This window comes from Heliangelus exortis, chromosome 16, assembly GCF_036169615.1.
Source record: "Heliangelus exortis chromosome 16, bHelExo1.hap1, whole genome shotgun sequence".
In the NCBI taxonomy this organism is placed as follows: Eukaryota; Metazoa; Chordata; class Aves; order Apodiformes; family Trochilidae; genus Heliangelus; species Heliangelus exortis.
Genome location: NC_092437.1, coordinates 1,689,819 through 1,709,511, shown reverse-complemented (window position 1 = coordinate 1,709,511; position 19,693 = coordinate 1,689,819). Strand labels below are relative to the sequence as shown.

The 19,693-nt window shown below is 46.8% G+C and overlaps 1 protein-coding gene across 2 annotated transcripts in view; it reads right to left on the bottom strand.

The window, feature by feature from the left end:
* Positions 1–250: 250 nt before the first annotated feature.
* Positions 251–19,693, bottom strand: part of CTNNBL1 (catenin beta like 1) — a 43,616-nt gene continuing 24,173 nt past the window's right edge. For both annotated transcript variants that reach the window (XM_071759468.1, XM_071759467.1), the window contains 5 exons: positions 11,990–12,087; positions 11,079–11,159; positions 5,427–5,564; positions 4,765–4,837; positions 251–503 (listed from right to left, as the gene is read on the bottom strand). In XM_071759468.1, the coding sequence (XP_071615569.1) occupies positions 415–503; positions 4,765–4,837; positions 5,427–5,564; positions 11,079–11,159; positions 11,990–12,087 (479 nt within the window). In that variant the 3' untranslated portion in view covers positions 251–414. The remainder of the gene's footprint in view (positions 504–4,764; positions 4,838–5,426; positions 5,565–11,078; positions 11,160–11,989; positions 12,088–19,693) is intronic.

The following is a 19,693-nucleotide window of genomic DNA, read 5'->3' as shown; positions in this document are numbered from 1 at the left end:
CAGGACACTGGGTTGTAAATTTTCATTAATGAATTAGACTGCAGTAACTTTCTAACAATCTCTTGAGCCCCCTGGGCTTCCTCTTTACCCTCCCTCCAACACACACTCCCATCGTTTCACACCAACTGCTGCATTGGACTTCTGGGAAAAAAAAGAGATTTAAAAAAAGGAAAAATCTTGAGCTGCCCAACTGCAGGGTGTGTGGCTGCAATCCCACCCACAGCAGACTACTGAAACAACAGATGAGGAATTTAAAAAAAAAGCAAACTGTCTTTAATATGTCCAAAATCTCATTTAGAAGCAGTTTCATAGAAACATCACTGTTACGGTGCAATCAGTAGGAGAAGGGCAGCAGAAAGAGGGAGAACCAGATGCCAGGACTTCGTGGGCAGACACAGAATTCACCCCAAGCCCTCAGAAGTTCTCCAGCAGGTCCAAGATCCGTTTCTGCTCGCTCTCCCGGAACTCCTGGTTCTTCCCATCCCCGATGTTCTCCGCGTACTCTGCAGGGGAGAAAGCAAACAGACAACAGGCTCTGAGTGAGACACTAACAAACCATGGGCAAAGTCTCCTGCAGATACCACAGCAGAATCTGAACCTACATCCCCTGAAAAAACTGAGTGGGAATTTATGCAAGGAGCACAGATGTTCTCCTCCTCACTCCCAGGGTCAAAGCTTTGCACAATAAACACCTACTGACCCCTCAGTAGAAGCTTTTGCAGTGACTGCAGACCACAGATGTCCAAACATCCTGAATGAGGATTTTTGTCAAGTGGGGACCAGTTCCCCAGCCTACACCACACCAGCCTTTAACCCATACAGAAGAAAATCCACCAGATTTAACTATGAAGCTCCTTGTCTGCAGGCAGAGGATACCAGACCCTGATCAAGGTCTTGTCCACCCATGCCCACAGCCAAACACTGTGGAACTAAACATTTCCTCTGCAGCTCTCCTTCCTGATGCTCATTTAAAGCTGGCAGCTCTTGTCCCTGTACTAGCTCTCTCCTTCCTGCCACCAGAACCTGCATATTCAAAGATGGTTTAAAAAGAAAAAATGAAAGGCAGGTTGTGAGCTGTGAAAGCAAGGGGCTGAACAAATCCCAGGGAATCAGGAGCAGCCTGCCTGGTTAGACTGTTTTCCAGCCTCCGCCTTCTCGCATTCTTTCCCTTCTTCCTAAACAAACACAACAGCTTGTATTCAGCATCTGAATGGTAAGTTGCTCTAGAAAGTTTGCTTTAATATTTATACGTTCAGCACTGCTACATGTTTCTGAGCTCTATCAAAGCCTTTATTATAAGAGCACTGAAAAGCATGAGGACAGGGAGAAGTTAGCGGATGTGGGAGTCTTCCCTCCTGTGTGCACTCTCTCTCTCTCCGTGTACAAGCAGCAGATTTCCTTTCCAGGGGCTCTGGGAGAAATCCTTTTAATATTTATGAACTACTCCCATACCTGTAACAAGAGCAGGGGGGAACACTGAGCCTGTGGTGTCCTGGAGAAGGGGGATGGCACAGGGAACAAAGCCCTGTGGCAGTCCTGCTTTGGGTACTTGGACAAGCAGGAAAACAGCTGAGTGCCACCAGTCACTCTGTCCCTTCACTGTCCCAGTGAAAGCACTCAGACCAAAGCAAGCCACACATTCCTCTAATCCTCCCCAAAAGCTCAGCTTTTTTCTTAGTAAATATTTAAGCTTCCCAAGACTAAAATTCCAGTGGCTCCCAGGGTGTTTACTGGGTTACCAACAGTTGCTAATGTTAATTTGAAGAGACCAGATAAAAGCTTCAGAACCAGGCTTAAAAAAATAAGAAAACAAGAAACCCATTCTCTCACTGTGGTTTTATGTATTTACTTTTATGTTTAAAATTCCATCAGTTCAGTGAGACAGCAAAAACATCACATGCAAGCTCCCTCTGCCAAACAGTTAAACAGAGCTTACACACAGCTGTAGCTACACAAAGGGAAAGGACCTAAGATTGGTTTCTGCTTCATTAGACAAAATACAATGGTTACAGAACAGTAAAAATCAATAGGGAAATATTGAAGCTTGTAATGGATATTGGAAGCCATAAAGCCTGCACATACTGAGGGAGCACAGGCCAAATTTAGCACAGTCCTCATAGCACTCCTACATTTTCTCTTTGATTACCCATGCTAACAGGTTTGGTCTCTAACATTCAGGAGGCAATCCACCATCCTGGCTCCCTGGGGTGCCTTCCCCAACACCACCAGGAGCAGCCCCCGTGGTGCTGCTGGGGAGGCAGCTCTGCTCCTGCCTCCCCACAGCTCCTCTCCAGCAGGTACCAGGGGCTGCTCTGAGGGGTGAGGTGCCCTCCCTCTGTCTGCCCAGAGATCTGTGCCCCCCTCCATTCCCAACGAGAGAGATAAGACCAGGAACCACTCCCAGAACACCAGCCCTGCCAGGGCATGCTCCACTCAGACATTCTCCTCCAAAGGGTAAACCAACTGTACTGTTGCAAGTAATGTTTGAACTTAATACAAAAGGAACTGTGGGAGGACTGGTCAGCCTGTAGAAATACATTTAATGAGCCCTCAGTTATTCCCTGCCCACTCCTCCCCCTTGAAAGCCCTACCCCAAGAAACCAGTCTTGCTTCCTTACTTGCATCACAAGTAATTCTGAGCAACCCCTAGGGATCCATCAGCTGTCAGGTTGCCAGAGAAACATGGAGAGTATGTAGGCCATAAAAATCAAACTAAAAACCAAGCACCTAATTAGTATGCAAAAATAGAAAATAAAAACTGAACAAGAGCAAAACACTGAACAAAAAGTAAAACTAAACCAGCCCTCATCTGTCCTGAGAGCAAGTTGGAAATGCTGCAGCCAAGGCTCAGGGTCCCAACCTCAGGGTCACGGGGATTGAGCTGTACAGCTCAGACACCAACTGAGTGTTGGAAATCCCTCATTGTCCCCCCAGCCCCCGGGAGGCAGCTTCTGGGGTCCACAACAAACTAAACTGCTCCAAGAGGCAAGCTGTGCCCAAGGAACCAGCTCCTCTGGAGAGGCAGGGACTGCTCCATGGTGTCACCTGTGTTAACAGCTGGTGAATCTGCACCAACACAGCTCAGGAACTGCCAAAAACCTGACATCTCACTAGCCCAGCTTGCAGACCAGCTCTGTGCTGCTCCCACCTGGCAGGGATCCTCTGAGCCCTGTGTTCCAGCATTTCAAAAGGGCCCACCAAAAAATTTCAGGCCCCTGACAACTGTGGTGGCACATGTCTCTCAATCCCATAGGCACAAGATTTGGGGGGAGGGAAGACAGAGCCCTAAACACTGCACCCATCACCTGTGTTACCACCACGCTGTTTGTGGCCTCTTCAGGCAGAGGACACATCCCTGCTGAGCACACAGCCTGCTGCACAACCCACAGCTCACAAGACCTGACAAAACCACTGAAAAAGTTTCACAATGCAAGTCACCATCTGGGAAAGAGTCAGATGAAATTTTAATGCAGCTGCCCTCCAATTCAGCTGAGCATGTGAATCAGCACACCAAAGACATGAATGTGAAGTGTGTAATCACTGGATTTGCAGGAAAATCCCCTGGACACCTGCAGCCCAGGTCAGGGGTGGGAAACTGAACACAGATATGAACCATGCCCTGTGTTGGGAATGGACAATTTGGAGACAGGGACTGTCAAATGCCACAAATAACAGCAGAAAGACATCTTCTCCAGTTCTCTCTGTTCATCAGCAGGCATTAACTTGCACTTGCTGGCAAAGGACAAGGGCCAGAGAGATTGCCTATAGCTGCAGGTAATCTCACACTGTCAGAAAATCACTCTTAATTTCATCATACCAGCCACCCTCCTGATCCCCTTCCTTCCTGCATATAGGAAGGGAGAAAAATTACAAGAAAAAAGCTGCCTGTACCTGCCAGTGTTGAGAAGGGGGTTGAGGAAAAGGCCAGGAGAACATAATTGTTATTCCTAAAGAAAGCAGAGACACCGAAACAACCCAGCCCACAGCCCCATTCCCCTGGAGATGCTGTCAACCTTCCTTTCTCCCCAGGAGAGACTCCTCACCTCAACCAAAAACCACAGAGCCTCTTGTCAGGAGCAGACATGTCCTGCACAGCCAACACAGAGGCACCTCCTGTGGGCAGCATCCCCAGCTCAGCCTCGGAGGGGCTGTGGGGGGAGTCCCTGTCCTGCCCTGCACCTCTGCTGAAGGACAAGCAGGCTACAGACAAGAGCTCAAACAAGCCTTGCTCTAATTCAACATAAGCATTAAAAATAACAAGCAGTTCTTTAAAACTGGGATTGCAAATCACAACAGCTACATTTTAAAGCAATGGAGGATACTTTAATACTATAATCCATATTAATCTGACACTAAGAACAAGACAAACACACCACAGATACTAATATGGTGTAGATGGTAAAGTGCAGGGCCATGTTAATGAAAGATGAGACTCCACTGTTCTTCCCTCCAGCATGCACACACACACTTCCCTTAAATATTTACTCTAGTGTTAATGTCAGCAGTGAGTTCCAGCCAGTCTCTAGCTGATGGCTCCATGAAGAGATGTGCTGTTCCATGACAGCAAGGCTCCTAAATCCAGGGCAAAGCATGCCCAAAGCAGGGAGATTCCCACCATGCCCAGACCTCTGAACACCACTCGACTGCTGCCTGGAGATGCTCAGGAAGTCAAGGAGTGTTACATTAAAAGGCTCACACTACAAAGTGACCAGCAGGCTGTCCCTGGCAGGGAGAGGACACATGCAGAGGAATATCCCCACTCACCCTTTAGGATGTGTCGAACGATTTTAATGGAGCTGCCTCTCATGTTCAGAATCTGATGAACCCTCTGACGAATCTGACAGGGATAGGAAAGAGAAGAAAGAAATCAGTACAACACAAAGCCATGCCTAACCCCACTTTGAGGAAAGAGTAGAAATCCTGAGCATCCCCAAAACCCAACTGAGCTTTGCAAGTCCACAGTCCCAGAGCACCAATATTTTGGAAGTTTCAGGTAGGAGGAACCAAAGAGCACATTCACAAACCCCAGTGTAGTCACACCAGCAGAGATGCAGTATTTTGCACAGATCAAGAAAAGTTACCTGCTGTAGTCTGTGCCTTTGTGAGACCTCCTGACAATGTCCCCCCTTCCACTGCTCCCTCAGCAGTGATGCCAACAAGGCCTTCCATTTCAACCCGTGACCTTGCTCAGTACAGCTGGTATGAATTCTGTGACAATCATCAGCTGCTGTTCCCACTAACCCCCTCCCAACTGCAATAATTTGATGGAGCTGTACAGACACAAGTGCAATAAGCAGGATGTTCCCTCCCAAAAAGGGAATTAAAGAGAAGATTATTCAGTGAGGCAGCACCTGCAAGGATTTAGAGTCTTGTTTGTATCATGGATGGAAACACAGATGATCTGCCAACCTTGTATATAGCTTTACCTGGGGAACATTGGCATTACAGATCTCTGCCATGATGTAACAAATGAGCTGCAGAACAAAGAGACCAGCATCCAGGCGCCGCAGATAGAATTCATCCTCCATGTCATCGTCTATTATCTCCCCCCGACGCACCATGTCCTGTAAAGCAGCACCAAGAAAAGGTGTGATGGCTGACTCTCAAAGTACCTCCCATTAGTAGCAGCAAAATGGTGGTGATATTTCCAGGTTTTTAAAGAACTGCTTTGTTCCCCAAAATGTTAACATCCATACATTTCTCATCAAAGAAGTATTTCTAATAATTCACTGAAATTCACAAAACGCCTCATTCAGTTTTGAACAAGGCTTTGCCTTTGCTGGTTGTGAAGTGTGTCCATCTGCAAATGAAAATTTTAATTTAAACATACAAATCACATTTCTCAATTGAGTTATTGGGGACTGTGAATATGGAACAAGCCAGTGTGTCTATTATTTATAAAGTCTTTGTCAAAATGGAACATAGAGCCTACTCTTTTATTGGCCATTTGAGGGTGCTGTTAAGCAGTGCAGAACATGACTCCAGTGGACTCTAAGACCTTCCAGACTTCCAGGTTCATTATTGGTTGAGGAATGAGAAAATGGGTCCAACATTTGGGCATGAGCCCAGCTTCACCATGCCCAGCCTTGCTCCTCCAGCTTCCTTTGTTGGGGCACTGACGGGGCCAAGCCCTGCTGGGGGCTGTCAGTAGAAGACCACCGGCATCCAGCTCACTCTTCCTCCTCACATACAGCATTTCACCAGTCAGATCTGCCCAAACAGGTCCCATTTGTCTTGGTCAGACAGAGCATCTTCCTCAAAGCCCTGGCAGCAGGCTCAGAGCAGGTCCCCCCCGAGAGGGAGGCCATGTCCACCCCTCAGCCTGCCATCCCTTTTCATGGCAACCGACAGGCCAAAAAATAACCGATGCCATGGGTGACCTTTTGCATCCTGGGGTTTGTTTTTTTGGTTTTGTTCTTAAATAAAGGAAGCAGCTTGTCAGCCCCCGCCAGCTCGCTGCAGCTCTTGTGATTTATGATGCTGCTGGCTGGCAGGTGGGCACACACCAGCAGAGCAATATTTTCTCATTAGAGCCATCAGCAGCCGGAGCACCGCGCTGTCAGCTCGGCAAGGACCGCTGCCCCGGGGCACGCAGCCTCCTGGCAAGCACATGCAAGGTCACCAGCACCAAAGCTGAGTTGGGCTAGGAAATCTTCTGTCAAGCCAAGGCCTCATACCTAATTATAGGCAGAGTCTTTTGGGCACAAGAAGGAAAATGAACACAAGGAGCTTCTCACTGGAAAGCACGCAGGGGGTGCTCAGCACACAGACAACAGATGCAGGGATTCTGAAGCATGGCTGTTCACCACTGTCCCCAGAAAGTGAGAGGAAAGCTCTGGTGATGAAACACTTCTCTCCTTCTAGAAATCTGGCCTGCCAGTGAAAGAAAATGTTAAGTTTAAAACCCAATGCCCAGCTGCCTGTGCTGTCAGGTCAGCACTGTGGCCACACTGCAGGATTCACCGGCAGCAGAACCCAGGGACTCCAGAACCTGCACAGCTGTGGTTCAGGTTCCCAAAAATCACAGGCAGGACCGGGCAACACCTGCACACAAGCTCCTGCCAGCAAAAAGAAAAAGCCAATTTTGTGCAGAGTGACTTTCCTCGCCTTACATCCGTGCCAAACTGCAGGAATCTGGTCTCTAAACTAAACAGTGCTGAGTCGGGCTCATCAGAGAGCAGGAGCATCGACTGAAATATCAAACACCCCATCCCAGAGAGATGGCAGCTCCTGAACTGCTGCTTCCCCTCCTCGCTGCACACAGGCTTATTGGCTGCTCTTCTCAACAGTGCTAAATTCCTGAACAGAAAAATAAGAACAGGCCAGGGTTCTGAATCTCCAGAGCAGGAAACAAAGGCCATGTCTGTTCTGCATTCTGATCCAAGCACGGCCATCACAGGAGCCGATCCAGGTAACTGCTGTCTTGATTACACAGAGGAGGCAGCACTTACAACAGCCCCTCTCAACAGAGAAGCAAGATTATTTTCTGCCAGTAAATTAAGCAGATGTGAATTAGAAGACAAGTATAGTTTTAAGGAGCCTTTTCACAGTCTTTTTTATTTTTTTAGAACCACAGCCACCCTTTAAATGCTAATCTGCCTCCCAGTACAGTACCAAACAGCCACCTTTCCACTTTGTCTCTCTTTCAAAGCTGTCAAGTCACTAACCTCCAAATGAGCACTCAGGTGCCATTTCGAATCTGCCAACAATATGTACTGAGATGCCCCTTGCTGATGGGAGAAGACAGCAGTAAGATGGGCTTCTGTGAAGCTAAAATGAGCTTCTCTCACACTAATGAGGCAGGACTGACAAGCCTCAGGGTGTCAAGCAGAGGTTGGAAACCTAAAGGCACAATGGATCTGCTGTATGAAAGATCACATGGGCTCCACATGGTCACTGGATTAAGGCCCCTAAAATCCTCCATGTCCTGCTCCTGCCTCCACCCCCAGCACACAGTGGGGCAGAGCAGGAGGGATGGGTGCTGGTCAGGAATAAGATGCTCTGCAGGATCCTGGTTTCACTCCCCTGCCAGGTGGGATGGTGAGGCCAGCCCAGGTCACCAGAGAGGGGAAGGCTCTGAATGGCCCTGCAGGAAAATAACTAACACAGTCTCCTACACAAGCACTCCCCCCACTTTCTGTCTGTGTCACTGAGGAAGCCGTGCTCAGGATGTGCTTTCAGACCAGCTAACAGCCAACTCAAGGTTTAAGGCTACGTCCTGCCCTGGGTACCACTCCAGGCTCCTCACTCTGTCTAAACCAAAGTGAAGGATGGGCTGGGACAAATCCTTTACAGTTACCTGAATCTGCAGACACTGCTCTTGTGCTAGGAGTTCCACCTCTGCCTTTCAAGGATGGAATGACTTAACCGTAGCACAATTAGCATGTAATTTGTAAGTCATTATAGCACAAAGTGTCTGGTGAGAATATTTTATCAAATAAACCTGCTGAACATAATTTTCTGCGGAACTATAAAAATATCAAACCATCTCCTGCCTCTGCCTGCTTTCTTTAGAGATCATTAAGGCTATTGCTGCCTCCTGTCATTACACCTCACTTCAGAGGGAGTTCATAGGACTGTGCACCATTTCCTACAGAAGAATTAAAGAATATGAGGGAAAACAAGATATTTTCTAGGTGTCATTAACTAAAAACTCAGAAAAAAATGCTAAGACAGGCATCAGGTGTTGGAAACAAATGCTCACATGGACTTTACTTCATGGTTTCACATGGTAGTTAGGGTAATCATTAAAGTTATCACCTCTGATCCCTTCTGAACCGATTCCACAGAAGCAAACAAACGGCAACACTGAGAAGGGCCTTACTGGACCTCATCCTGTTTCACCATCCAGATTAAGGGTGCAATTTCATTACAACCACTCTGCCTCAGAAACAGCTAGCTTCAGAAATTCCTACCCTCCCTTCTGTTCTCAGCAATTCCCACACCTTCACTGCCACAGGCTGGAGGGCTGGGCTACAAACCAAATCACTAAATTAAGACAAGCTAAAAGAAAAAAAAAAAAAAGAAAAAAAAAAAGAAGATAACTGCAAGACCAGGACCTTCGTATGCCAGCTGCACTGCTAAAGATAAAACAGCTATGATACACTCAGTCATTCATTGTATAATCAGGGTTTCTCCTCTTGTAATGCAAGACTTCCAGCAAGATGCTCTGTCCATCAGGCTTGGATCCCACTATCAGCACAGGCTGAACCTGTAAAATTGCATCAGGTATTGTTCTTCTTTGGAACAGGGGGAAAGGCGAGGATCTGTACACCAGATTTGAGGGATACTATGTCCTGTACTGCAAGAGGAAGGTCAAAAGCCCCCAAGTGACACAGCACAGTTTCTAAAGGACCAATTCACACCATCCACTTCAGTGATTCATGTGCCACAGCTAGAAACATGAAAGTGCTCCATAAAACCTGTCATAGCCAGACAACACCGTGATTTGATGGACAGAGTGATGGCTTCAGCCTACTTCTGCATGGGGAAAATGCTTCAGCCACTTCAGCTTTCAGCAGACTCTTTCCCACTGACCATTTGAAGATGCTACAGAACAAAGCAAACAATAATTCCAAGGGTGTTCCAAGCTATGAACGAACCTCAGCACTGGATTTCATATGCATTGTGCCCAATATACAAGATGTTTCTGCCAAATCCTACTCCTAGCTCTAATAGGGGTGAAGAACTGAGGCACCCTTACCCTAGCCATTCCAGCCCACAGAGCCTGCAGCAGGGCAAGAGCACAGTGGCCTCTGAATACAGGAGAAAAAAAAATGGCCCTTGGGTTTCGTTTCTCTTGTGCATCAGTAAACACAAAGAGGTTAATATTAATTAAAGAACATCTACACAAACTACTTCATGCTCAAATTCCCTCCACCCCTGCTTCTTGCTGGCTGCTTGCTACAGGTGTTAACATTTGCAGGCTGCTTCAGGACCTTTTTGAATAAAGGGCATACACCTCTGCTCTGCATGCTGCATGTCAAGGCGCTGTACAGCAGCTGCCCAGACACCACAAGGCTTCAGTCAGGAAAATCCATTCTGTGTTTTGAGTTCTAAAATACACACCAAGACTGAAATGTAAAGAATAAATAATTCCTTCCCCTGTTCCGAGGATGAATGAAGCCTGGAAGGGATAGCAAGAAAGGGTGAAGGCTGTTCTTCAGGCCACCAATCATTTCTGGAGCTGCCCCTGTCCATATGGAGCCTGGAGGTTGGCAGCAGCAGCACCTCCATCCATCACTCACCCCTGTGCCCTTCTCAGCAGCAGCAGCAGCAGCAGCAGCACCGTGAGCCCCACTGCCCTCAGAATGTTCACTGGTGCCCAGCAGAGTGGCTGTGCCAGCGGGCAGCCAGCTGTGTGCTGGTCCTGGCAGGGGCTGTGGCCGTGGCACACCGAGCTAGACCGTGTGCAGGGACAGTGGCTGTGGTCATTACTCTCTGTCAGTGCTGATCAATCTCACACCCTCTTCAGTGTGATACAGATAATCTTGTGGGAAGCCAGCCAAGCTCGCTAACAGCTCTGCAAGCTGCTACCTGACTCCAGCAGCTCATTCCCTTTCAAAAAGTCTGTTCCAGCTTCAATTCCAAGGAAGTACTGTGTGGTACCAAGGCTCATGTCATTCAAAACGATTCACTGCTGGTGTGCAGGGAGCTCAGCAGCCTTTGGCTGCAGCCCCAGCTCACTAATCAAAATAGACGCTTCCGCACAGCCGATCAGAACTCTGAAGACCAGGGTAGGAGGCCTCGTGCATTATCATGTAATTGTCTCTCTGCATTTCACTTACTCTCCATCTGCCAAACCACGCAAGATTGCAGCCAAGTAAAAGCAAAGGCAAATTTAAGCTCCCAGTAAAATTCACTTTGAGGAAACACTAGAAGCACCACCTCTAATGTTCTCAGCCCATTTCACTTGCAGTTAACTGGAAGCTGGAGAGCAGGACAGTAAGAGCAAGGAGGTAACAGCAGAGGTATGAGGGCACAGCTCAGAAGAGTGACCTGGCTGAGCCCAAAGTTATATGCAGACAACATGCAGAGGGACTGCAGACATGAGCTGGCAAAACTTGAGACATACATACATGTTTCTCTCCATCAATCTTCTTATCAGCCGCCTGCATGGCATCCAGGTACTTAAAATACAGTTCCATCAGCCTATCAACCTGCAAGGGCAGAAGAGAAAGACCTAAGCAAGAAAAAAGAGCAATGCAATCATCTTTAATCCTTCATGCTATGTTGTTTTCCTCCCAGCTGCAGTCTGCACAGAGTAGCAGGCGACTCTGTCACTCCCAGGAAAGAATGCATTACACAAGGACAGTACAAGTGTGGTCAGATGAACACGCTGAGTCTGCAGGCATTTGAGTGTAATCCCACATCACAACATGGTCTCGTCAGCTCCAGCTAAGAGGCAGCAAATAGACACATGTCTGTGGCTTGCTCTCCTGAGATGTGGTTCTCCAGTTCCCCTGGTTTCCTTAACAGACCTCTCTCTCTCTGCTGTATGTGGCCAAGCTTAAGTTAAAGGTGTCAGACATGTCACAGCTCCCCTGCTCCCCTCTGAACACTACCAGGCAACTGGAAGCCCATCTACTAATGGGAAATTTTCTGCAGTGGGTAGAACAGGTTATGAAAAACACCTTTAAGATCACTAATGAGGAATACTAAGGAACTAGTATCTCCCCAGTGGTGGAATTTACAAATCCCTTGGCAATCACTGGTTTGCAAAAGCTGCTGTTTCTGTTTCACAGCTGTTTGATCTATCCACCACCATGTAAATATTTTGGAAAGAATTTCCCAGAGTAAACACCACTAATGTGACACACTCTCCAGTTTGTAGATAACATGTGTGAGCAAAGAATGGCTGGGAGAGTCTCTCTAGCTGCTTCAGTAACAGCTTCTCAGTTGCTCAGGGAGCTCGTGCAGGCACCCTGCTGGTACCCAGCACCCTCCCAGCCTGGCAGCCCAGAACTGCAGGCACACATTCAGCACTCACCTTCTCACTGTCGTTCTCTGTGAATTTATTCAGTAACCGTGTCCTCTGCTGCCCTCTCAGGTTTCGCAGGAGGGAGGCCAGGATGGAACAGACATGTTCTGGGGGTACAAAATGAAAACTGCATGCTGAGATCAGGAACAGGAGCTTATTTTCTCTGTAACATGCCATTAATTCTACTCCTAGCACTCCTGTGTGTCACTGTTGGTAAGAGGAGCCCTGTTTCCCTCCCAGTGCTGGGGAGAGCAGTGAGCTGTGTTGGCAGGGAGCACAGACACCTCCTTGCCCATCACAGCCCAGCCAGCCAGGTCCCCTCTGGCTCTGATGCTCTGCTCCCTCTTCCCCTCAGTCACCTGGGAAAAGTGTCTCATGTAAAGCCCAAGTTCTGCTCCTGTTTCCCTCCCTGGGCTCCTCCACCCCAGCTAAAGGCACTGCTGCCTCCTTCCTTGGGGCCAAGGGCAACCCTGGCACTGCCACACAAATGACCCTGAAGCTACCAAAGAGGGAGTGGGTATTGCAACAGGAACAACTGTAGATGGAACTGGTGTTAGCTAGAGGGAAGAATCCTCAAACCAAGCACAATCATTTCCAGAAAACCTGTGGACTGAGTACAAATGTGCTCCAACAAACCAGAAGTGATCAAATAAGCATGTTCTACACTCTTCCAAATTGGGCCTGGGGGTCATATTTTACAGCACAGACTTTGAAACCAAGTGAAGAGTTGATGCTGAAAGCACCCAAGAGACAAAGTCAGTGTGAATGTCCAACCACAGCTTCCCTTGGAAAGGAGACTGACTGAGTGCCCCGAGCCCAGGGCTGGCCTCTGGAGGAGTGGTTCTGCAGGGACACGGGTGTCCCTTGGGGGGCACCACCACAGGAGGCACCAAGGGGCACCAGGCTCTGTGTCCATCAACACACTAGCTCAGAATAGGGCCTTGAGTTCTTGGGTCCTCCAGGGACAGGACCCACATGACCTTCTCCAAAAGCACTTTTTCAGGCAGGGTGCCTTATGCTTTCTTTAATCACCAATACTTGGCTGCACCAGATGTCACTGAAGCACAAAAGCAAGTGCTTCCCTGTGTCCTTGTTTCTTCAGAAGGATTCACCACTTTTATGTGCAATTTATATACAATCTACATTTAAACTCATACTGGGTTTGAAACACCTCAAGGCAAGCTCTCAGGTGACAACTCTCCTGCTCTGGCTCTCTCATTTTGCCCATGAACACTTCCCAGAGTGGAGGAACCAACTCACCCCAGGAGCCTGTGTGAATCAAGGGAAGGAGCCCAGGGGAGGCATCTGCCTTCCTCCTCTTGTGAAAGGGAAGCAGAGCATCCACACACCATGCTCATGCACCCCCAGTGTCACAGGAGATGCAGAGATGCAAATCACTTGCACAAGGTATGCCAGCACCAGGAATGATGTTGGCAGTATCAGGGAGAATGTGGTTTTAATACGGGAAAATAAAACCAAGCACAAAGGCACAAATAAATGAGAGAGGCAGGAGTTTCTCTCTTGCCAGATCATCTGGTATCACTTCTGCCTAAGCACAGACCTTCTGTCTGACATAGCTCCATCTATTCAAAACTGTAACTTCTCCAAGATGTCCTCGATGTAATCTTGCTGATTAAGACTGATGAACAATAATGGCCATAAACATTCCCTCACCCACAGCGGTGGGGAGAGGAGAAGGGGTGCCAAGCCTTGTTATTGTCAGAGAGGAAAATGCAAGGTGCTGAGGAAAGGGATCATCATCTTATTACCACCAAACCATTTTAACATGCATTTCCACGGCGCTGCCTAGCCTGGAGCCACAAGGAGCCATGATCGATTGCAGCAGCCCACAAAGAACAAGCAGCACTGATGTGTTTGCAGGGAGCTGCTGCACCCACCCCTGGCAGGAAGGAGAAGGCAGACAGCTCCTCCAAGTTGTGTCTGCCCCCCCGCAGCACCCCTTATCTGCACACTGCGCCAGGGCAGCAGCGAGAAGAGCCTGCACACAGGCACCCACACCCCCGTTCCATTAGCTACTTATAAATGTAGCTTCCTAAGAAACAGATTTCTGCCCGAGGTGGTGTCAATTTTTCATGTACCAAAGAGATTGGGAGAGCTGCTGGCAGGAGGAGCAGGACTGATAACAGGTTTATCGTGCGGCCGGCGCCGCGGCTGCTCCGTCATTTGGACAGGATAAGGGGGAGAGGGATGGCTCTGGGGCTGGCAGGGCACCCTCCTGCTGCAGACAAACACTTACTACACAAAAACACCACACCAAATTAGGTGTCTACATTAAAAATAATGCAAATGCCTCCAAAGACCTTGCAAGCTCATGCTTTCTTAAGGTGAAAAAAAATTACAAAAATTAAGACCTTTTTTTTTTTTTTTTAAATACATCCCAACAGATGCTCTGCTGGTGTAGAAAGAAGCCAACATTCTATATTTCACACTGCTTTTCCCCAAACCTTCTTTTTTTGGAAGTGTTTAGGAGTGTTGACACAGTATTTTAGTAGTAATATTCTCAGCAATGATATATGTTCATGGCTGTTTCTCAACACTCCTTTACTAGGAAATGTATTTTAGCCATCATTTTTGCTTTGGTGTTCATACACAGATGCTTATCCATTTTATCAATAAAATCTTTAGAACTACTGAAAAGTCTGAAGAAGCTGACACAGGTTTTTTTTAAGAATGAAGTTATTCTTTCAACCTATCACTCCAGAAAATCCAGGAAATATCTAGTAGCCTGCTTGAAATGTCAAAAAAAATATTGCACAGAAATACTTCTGGACCATCTAAGCCTTTTTCTTCATCAGCTTCCTCAAAAAACGTGCTAATGTGTTTCATGCACCCCCCCCTCCAAAATCCTAATTATGTTGTAATGCAACTTCTGGTCCAATAAACACCAACATCCATGTGCATGGACAAACCTGGGGTGAGAGAAGTGCCATGGGGTAAGTGGCTGCATCCATCCTTCAGTGGATTAAAGCAGTCCCACCCAGGAGATGCTCAACAACCCAATGCTCAGCCAGAGCCCACAGCCCCTGCACAGAGTCACTTCCAAGGAAGGCAACAGGCAAGGCCAGTGGCAGAAGTTGCTGCTTAGCCCCCATTTCTAAGAACAACTGAATATATTTCCTCTGAAAAGCAAACACCAATGTGAGCACCACCAATGATTCCCCTAGAGGAGTAACAGCCACCAGCTGACACCTAGCATGCACCAAAAACAACTTCTGGTTTTCATATACAGATCCCAAAATCTCACCAAGCCATGGCTATGGGAAGGCAGAAGTGTCTCTGTGATGAGCAGATAACCCTGTTCTCTGTCCACCAGCCAGCTCCCTGCTCCCCCCTGCCCCGTGCCAGCCCTGTCTCAGCTCCTGTGCAGGTCACACCGTGTGTGCCCCCCCTGTACCCAGTCCTCTCCAGAGCCCTTCCCTCTCCAGACAGGCACGAAGACTTCAGCATGCAAGCAGTGTTTAAAACACCCTAATTAGATCGATCTTGACTTCAGCTGTGGCGTGTTGGAATACAGATTAATCTATTCCATGGCTGGCACTGGCAGCTGCAGCAGCAGGAGGTCCTGTCAAATCAACTCCTAACATTACACTCCTCTCCCTTTATTACTCCCCTCCCCTTTTTTTTCTTACATTTCATTATAAGGGACATCTGCCTAGCAGGGGAGGGAGGTCCCATACACTCCCCTGTGCACAGACACAGAGGAGGTGAACATCCTCAGTGGTACTGGGTGTGGGAGGGAGCACCCACTAGGTGCAGGGTGTCCTGGTGAACCCAGCAGATACAATTCAGAGCCTTCTGTCTTCTAAGGAAGTCTTAAGATAAACTGTGGTTTCTAATTAGGAGCAGGAAAGTACCAGGAAAAAAAAAAAAGCTACCTCTTGTGGAAACACATACCCTGGCTCTACACAAAACTCCCCAGCTTCACACCCACACCTTACTCCTGGGAAATGCTTCTACAGATGGGACAGACTGACTCCAGGAGAGCAGAGTCCCCAACAGAACCACAGCTGGAACCAGGGATGTGCTTGTCCCTTACAGAACCACAGCTGGAACCAGGGATGTGCTTTTCCATCATCCAACAAGCTTACCTGTTTTCACATGTATCAACACTCTGCCATTTCAGAGAGTAACCTGCTCAAGTGTCTCAAAATACTTTGCCAACAAGAATCTTATCTTAAAATCCTGACAACAGTAAGGAATACTGATTTTACTGATTGGCAAAGTGGGGCCTGGAAAGGTCAGAGAAAGCTCCACACCTAATGCCCCTGGTGAGCTGGAATCCAAGCATCACACTGAAAGGAAAACAAAATTCTATCAATTGAGAAAGTTTATTTCTGTGATGTTCTTCTGACAGAGAATGCTAACTTTAATTGAGATAAATTCAACTCGGTACTAGCATCATGGCTCATTCAAGTAACAGATTCCTGTTGTATGCTGGAGGGATGATGGCAAAATAACAAATTGGCATAATAAAGTTCTGTTTAAACAGACTGATGTCTTCCCTAGGAATTCACTTCAGAAGACCACCACATGAAAAACATTTTCTGCTGGCTGGCAGATGTTCAGTTACTAAGGATACTGAGGTCATTTTTCTGTTGCTGCCTTTTCACTTTTCCATGCCCAGGGAACTTAGTTCTGCAGCAGGAATTCATGCCAAGGGCTTTGCTACCTTTTACTGCACGGCACAAGGGAATAGGAACAGATTTACTAAGAAAATGGGTTTTGCTGTTGTTTTCTAAACATCTCCAAAGGAGGTTTCCTTACTGTTAGAGGCTGAACAGGCAAAACCCCACAGTGACAGGAATTCTCATTTGGAAATTGGCTGCACTAATTCTCAAGTTATCAAATTAAGCATTCCTAAGTAAAACTGACATCTAAGTCAAGAGACAGCATTTAAATGAAGATGAATTGGACAAACATCCTTTTATAGTTCATTAGAGTCTCCAGGTGAGCAAAACTAGACTGCAAATAACTGTCCTGAGAAAGAGCAGGAGAATATACAGCCTATCAAGCGAGTTATGATTGCTTGGCTGCTGACTCTCTAATTCAGAAGGAATTTGTGTTTTCTCCATTTTTAGCTCACTGAGACTGTTCAAGATTTTCAAGTTACATCTAACACTTTGATTCAGTTGCTGCTGCAGGAACCCCCAGTACCAAGAGACCTTCTTGCACCCTGCCAGAGAGTGAAGACAAGCTGACCCTCAGCTCTGCAACAGAAGAGATTCTGAGACACAGACACTTGTACAGCCTCCCCACCTGACAGGATTCATAATGCAGAAGCATTCTTTCAAATCTTACCTATATTTATGCCAAGATGCCACCAAGAAGTGTAGAAGTGTCTGCATTACACTTCTAGAGGAACCACAATCCTTAAGGAAGGGAGCAGTCAATGACAAAAACACAGATCATCTACTGGAATTAAATGCATTTCTGCTGTAAGACTTCTCATTAAGTCTCTCTCTCCTGTGACCAGCCTCTTCCACCTTTCCACCTGCTCCACCAATGCCAAGCAGCATCCTGGGGAACGCCACCAAAGCCACACAACAATCTCACACAAACCCCTCTCCAAGACATGCTGCTTCCCACAGTGACAGGCAGTGACTCCTCATCACAGCTGGCCAGCCCAGCTGGGTACACACCAGGACTCTGACACCACAGACACAGGAAAACTCCAGGCCACTTCTGTCTTCAGCTGGGAAATTTTTGTTTTGAGTTGCTTCACTACCTCAGAAAAAGGGAAACTGCTTCAAATGAGATTTCTCTCCCAAACATAATGCCCTCAAAAGCGCATCACAATCTGTACAAAGTTGGACAAAATCCAAGTGTAGGTAACAACAGTCAGACACCACCAGCCAAATCTTCAGGCTCAGATAATCCATAAAGATGGTTAAGAAATTTTCTCTTTCTTTTTTCCTAATTACATAGTGTATATAAAGCATAAATATGCACAGTTTGGATTTAAATTGTTCACAGGCTTCCTAGAGTAATATAATTTCTAAACACTGACAGTGTTTAAAATGCAGCTAACCAGCACTGGCACCTTTATGCTAGCTTTTAATAAAAGAGAGAAATACATTACAGAAAAGTTATTTTTATCAAATTTAATTTGGATTATAAATTTCAGTAATAAATAAAAGCTCACCAATCACACTGATATTTTTCACTAGGGTATTTATTATTTTGTCACATTCAGAACATTGCCTTCAAGACCATAAAATAAACATTATTTTATGGACTATCTCCTTTGTAAAAAGCAACACTACGATAAAATCAAGACAGAAGTACTTTCCTACCACCACCAGACACTTTTGAAAGATTTTGTGCTCTGAAGCTGGAGCATCAGATGCTGGATGAGAAGAATCTCTGCTGCTAACTACAGCTCAGGCTGCCAGAGCCCATGGGCTGCAGACAAAGGGATGCTCAGGAGAGGCAGTGCAGGGACAAACCTTCTGGCTGGGCTGGGGGTACCTCAGCCAGCACTGAAGCATTGTAACAGGGTCATCCTTTAAGCAGCTGTAATTAGGGTCCAGGGTTAACAGCCCATTAAGGAGTTCATATCTAGCAGCTTACCCACCAGTGTCTGTCCTGACACCATCTCAATGGCATTACAGAGAGCACGCTGGCAGCCCAGCTCCTGAGAACTGCTGCTGAACAAACACTGATGCCTCTGCTACAAACCATTCCAGTTAATCCTTTAAAGGAGTGTGTTCCTCCATTTGACACATATGTGAATGCTCTCCAAGCAGAGGAGGTTTGCTCCAATTAATATTTAATTTTTTTTTTTTTTTAACAGTTTGAACACAGGAGAAAGTTTTTACAGGAAAAGATGACAAGACGAAACGCTAGCGTTCTTTTTGATAAATAAACAAAAAGATGTGCAGCATGCTCCCCGGATCAGCACAGCACAGAGGGCACTGATTCCCCATCACACCAGCCCTGCCAACCCATCAGGCACCCAGGGGTCTGTGCATGGCCCTGGCTCAGCCAGCAGCTCGCAGGAGCCAAACACCCGCCCGCAGTGCCCCCAAGCACAGAGCAATTACTGCATTGCTGGTGCAACATTTGGCCAAGTAAAAACATATACTGTGCTGCATATACACGTGTCAGGACAATGGCTGTGACAGGCTCCAAGGGAACCCTGTTAAACATCTCAATTAACTCCCATTGTTAGAAACTCAGTAACTCACCTGCCCAGCGATGCAAAACAAAGAAAATTGGACTTCCTACCGCAGTGTTTTAGGGAGAGTTTATTATAAAGAAAACTGATTTCTGGACTCATCTTAATGTCCTCCATTTCTTCTGAATATTAATGAGATGGAGGCAGGATAGGAAGGCTGCTTGCAAGCATGACTCCATTTTCCTGAGGGCAGATTTGCTTTTTTTCCTATCACAGAAATATTTTGGAACTGACCCCTTTAGGGCTCTCCAGACTGCCACCTAATCCTCACAGTAGCCAAGACTGCACAGATGTCATCTGCAGTCTCAAGATGAAGCAGATGAGGCAGAGATTAACTTACTTTCTCAAACTGAAAAATTAAGTCAATGACATAAGCCAAAGTCCCAGATCCCTCTTCTGAAACACTTGCATTCTAGCCTGAGCTTTCTCAGTGAGAATTAAACAACCTTATTTTCACACTGCAGATGAAGATTTCAAAGCATCCCCTAAATCCATCATTTATGCAAAACTGTGCT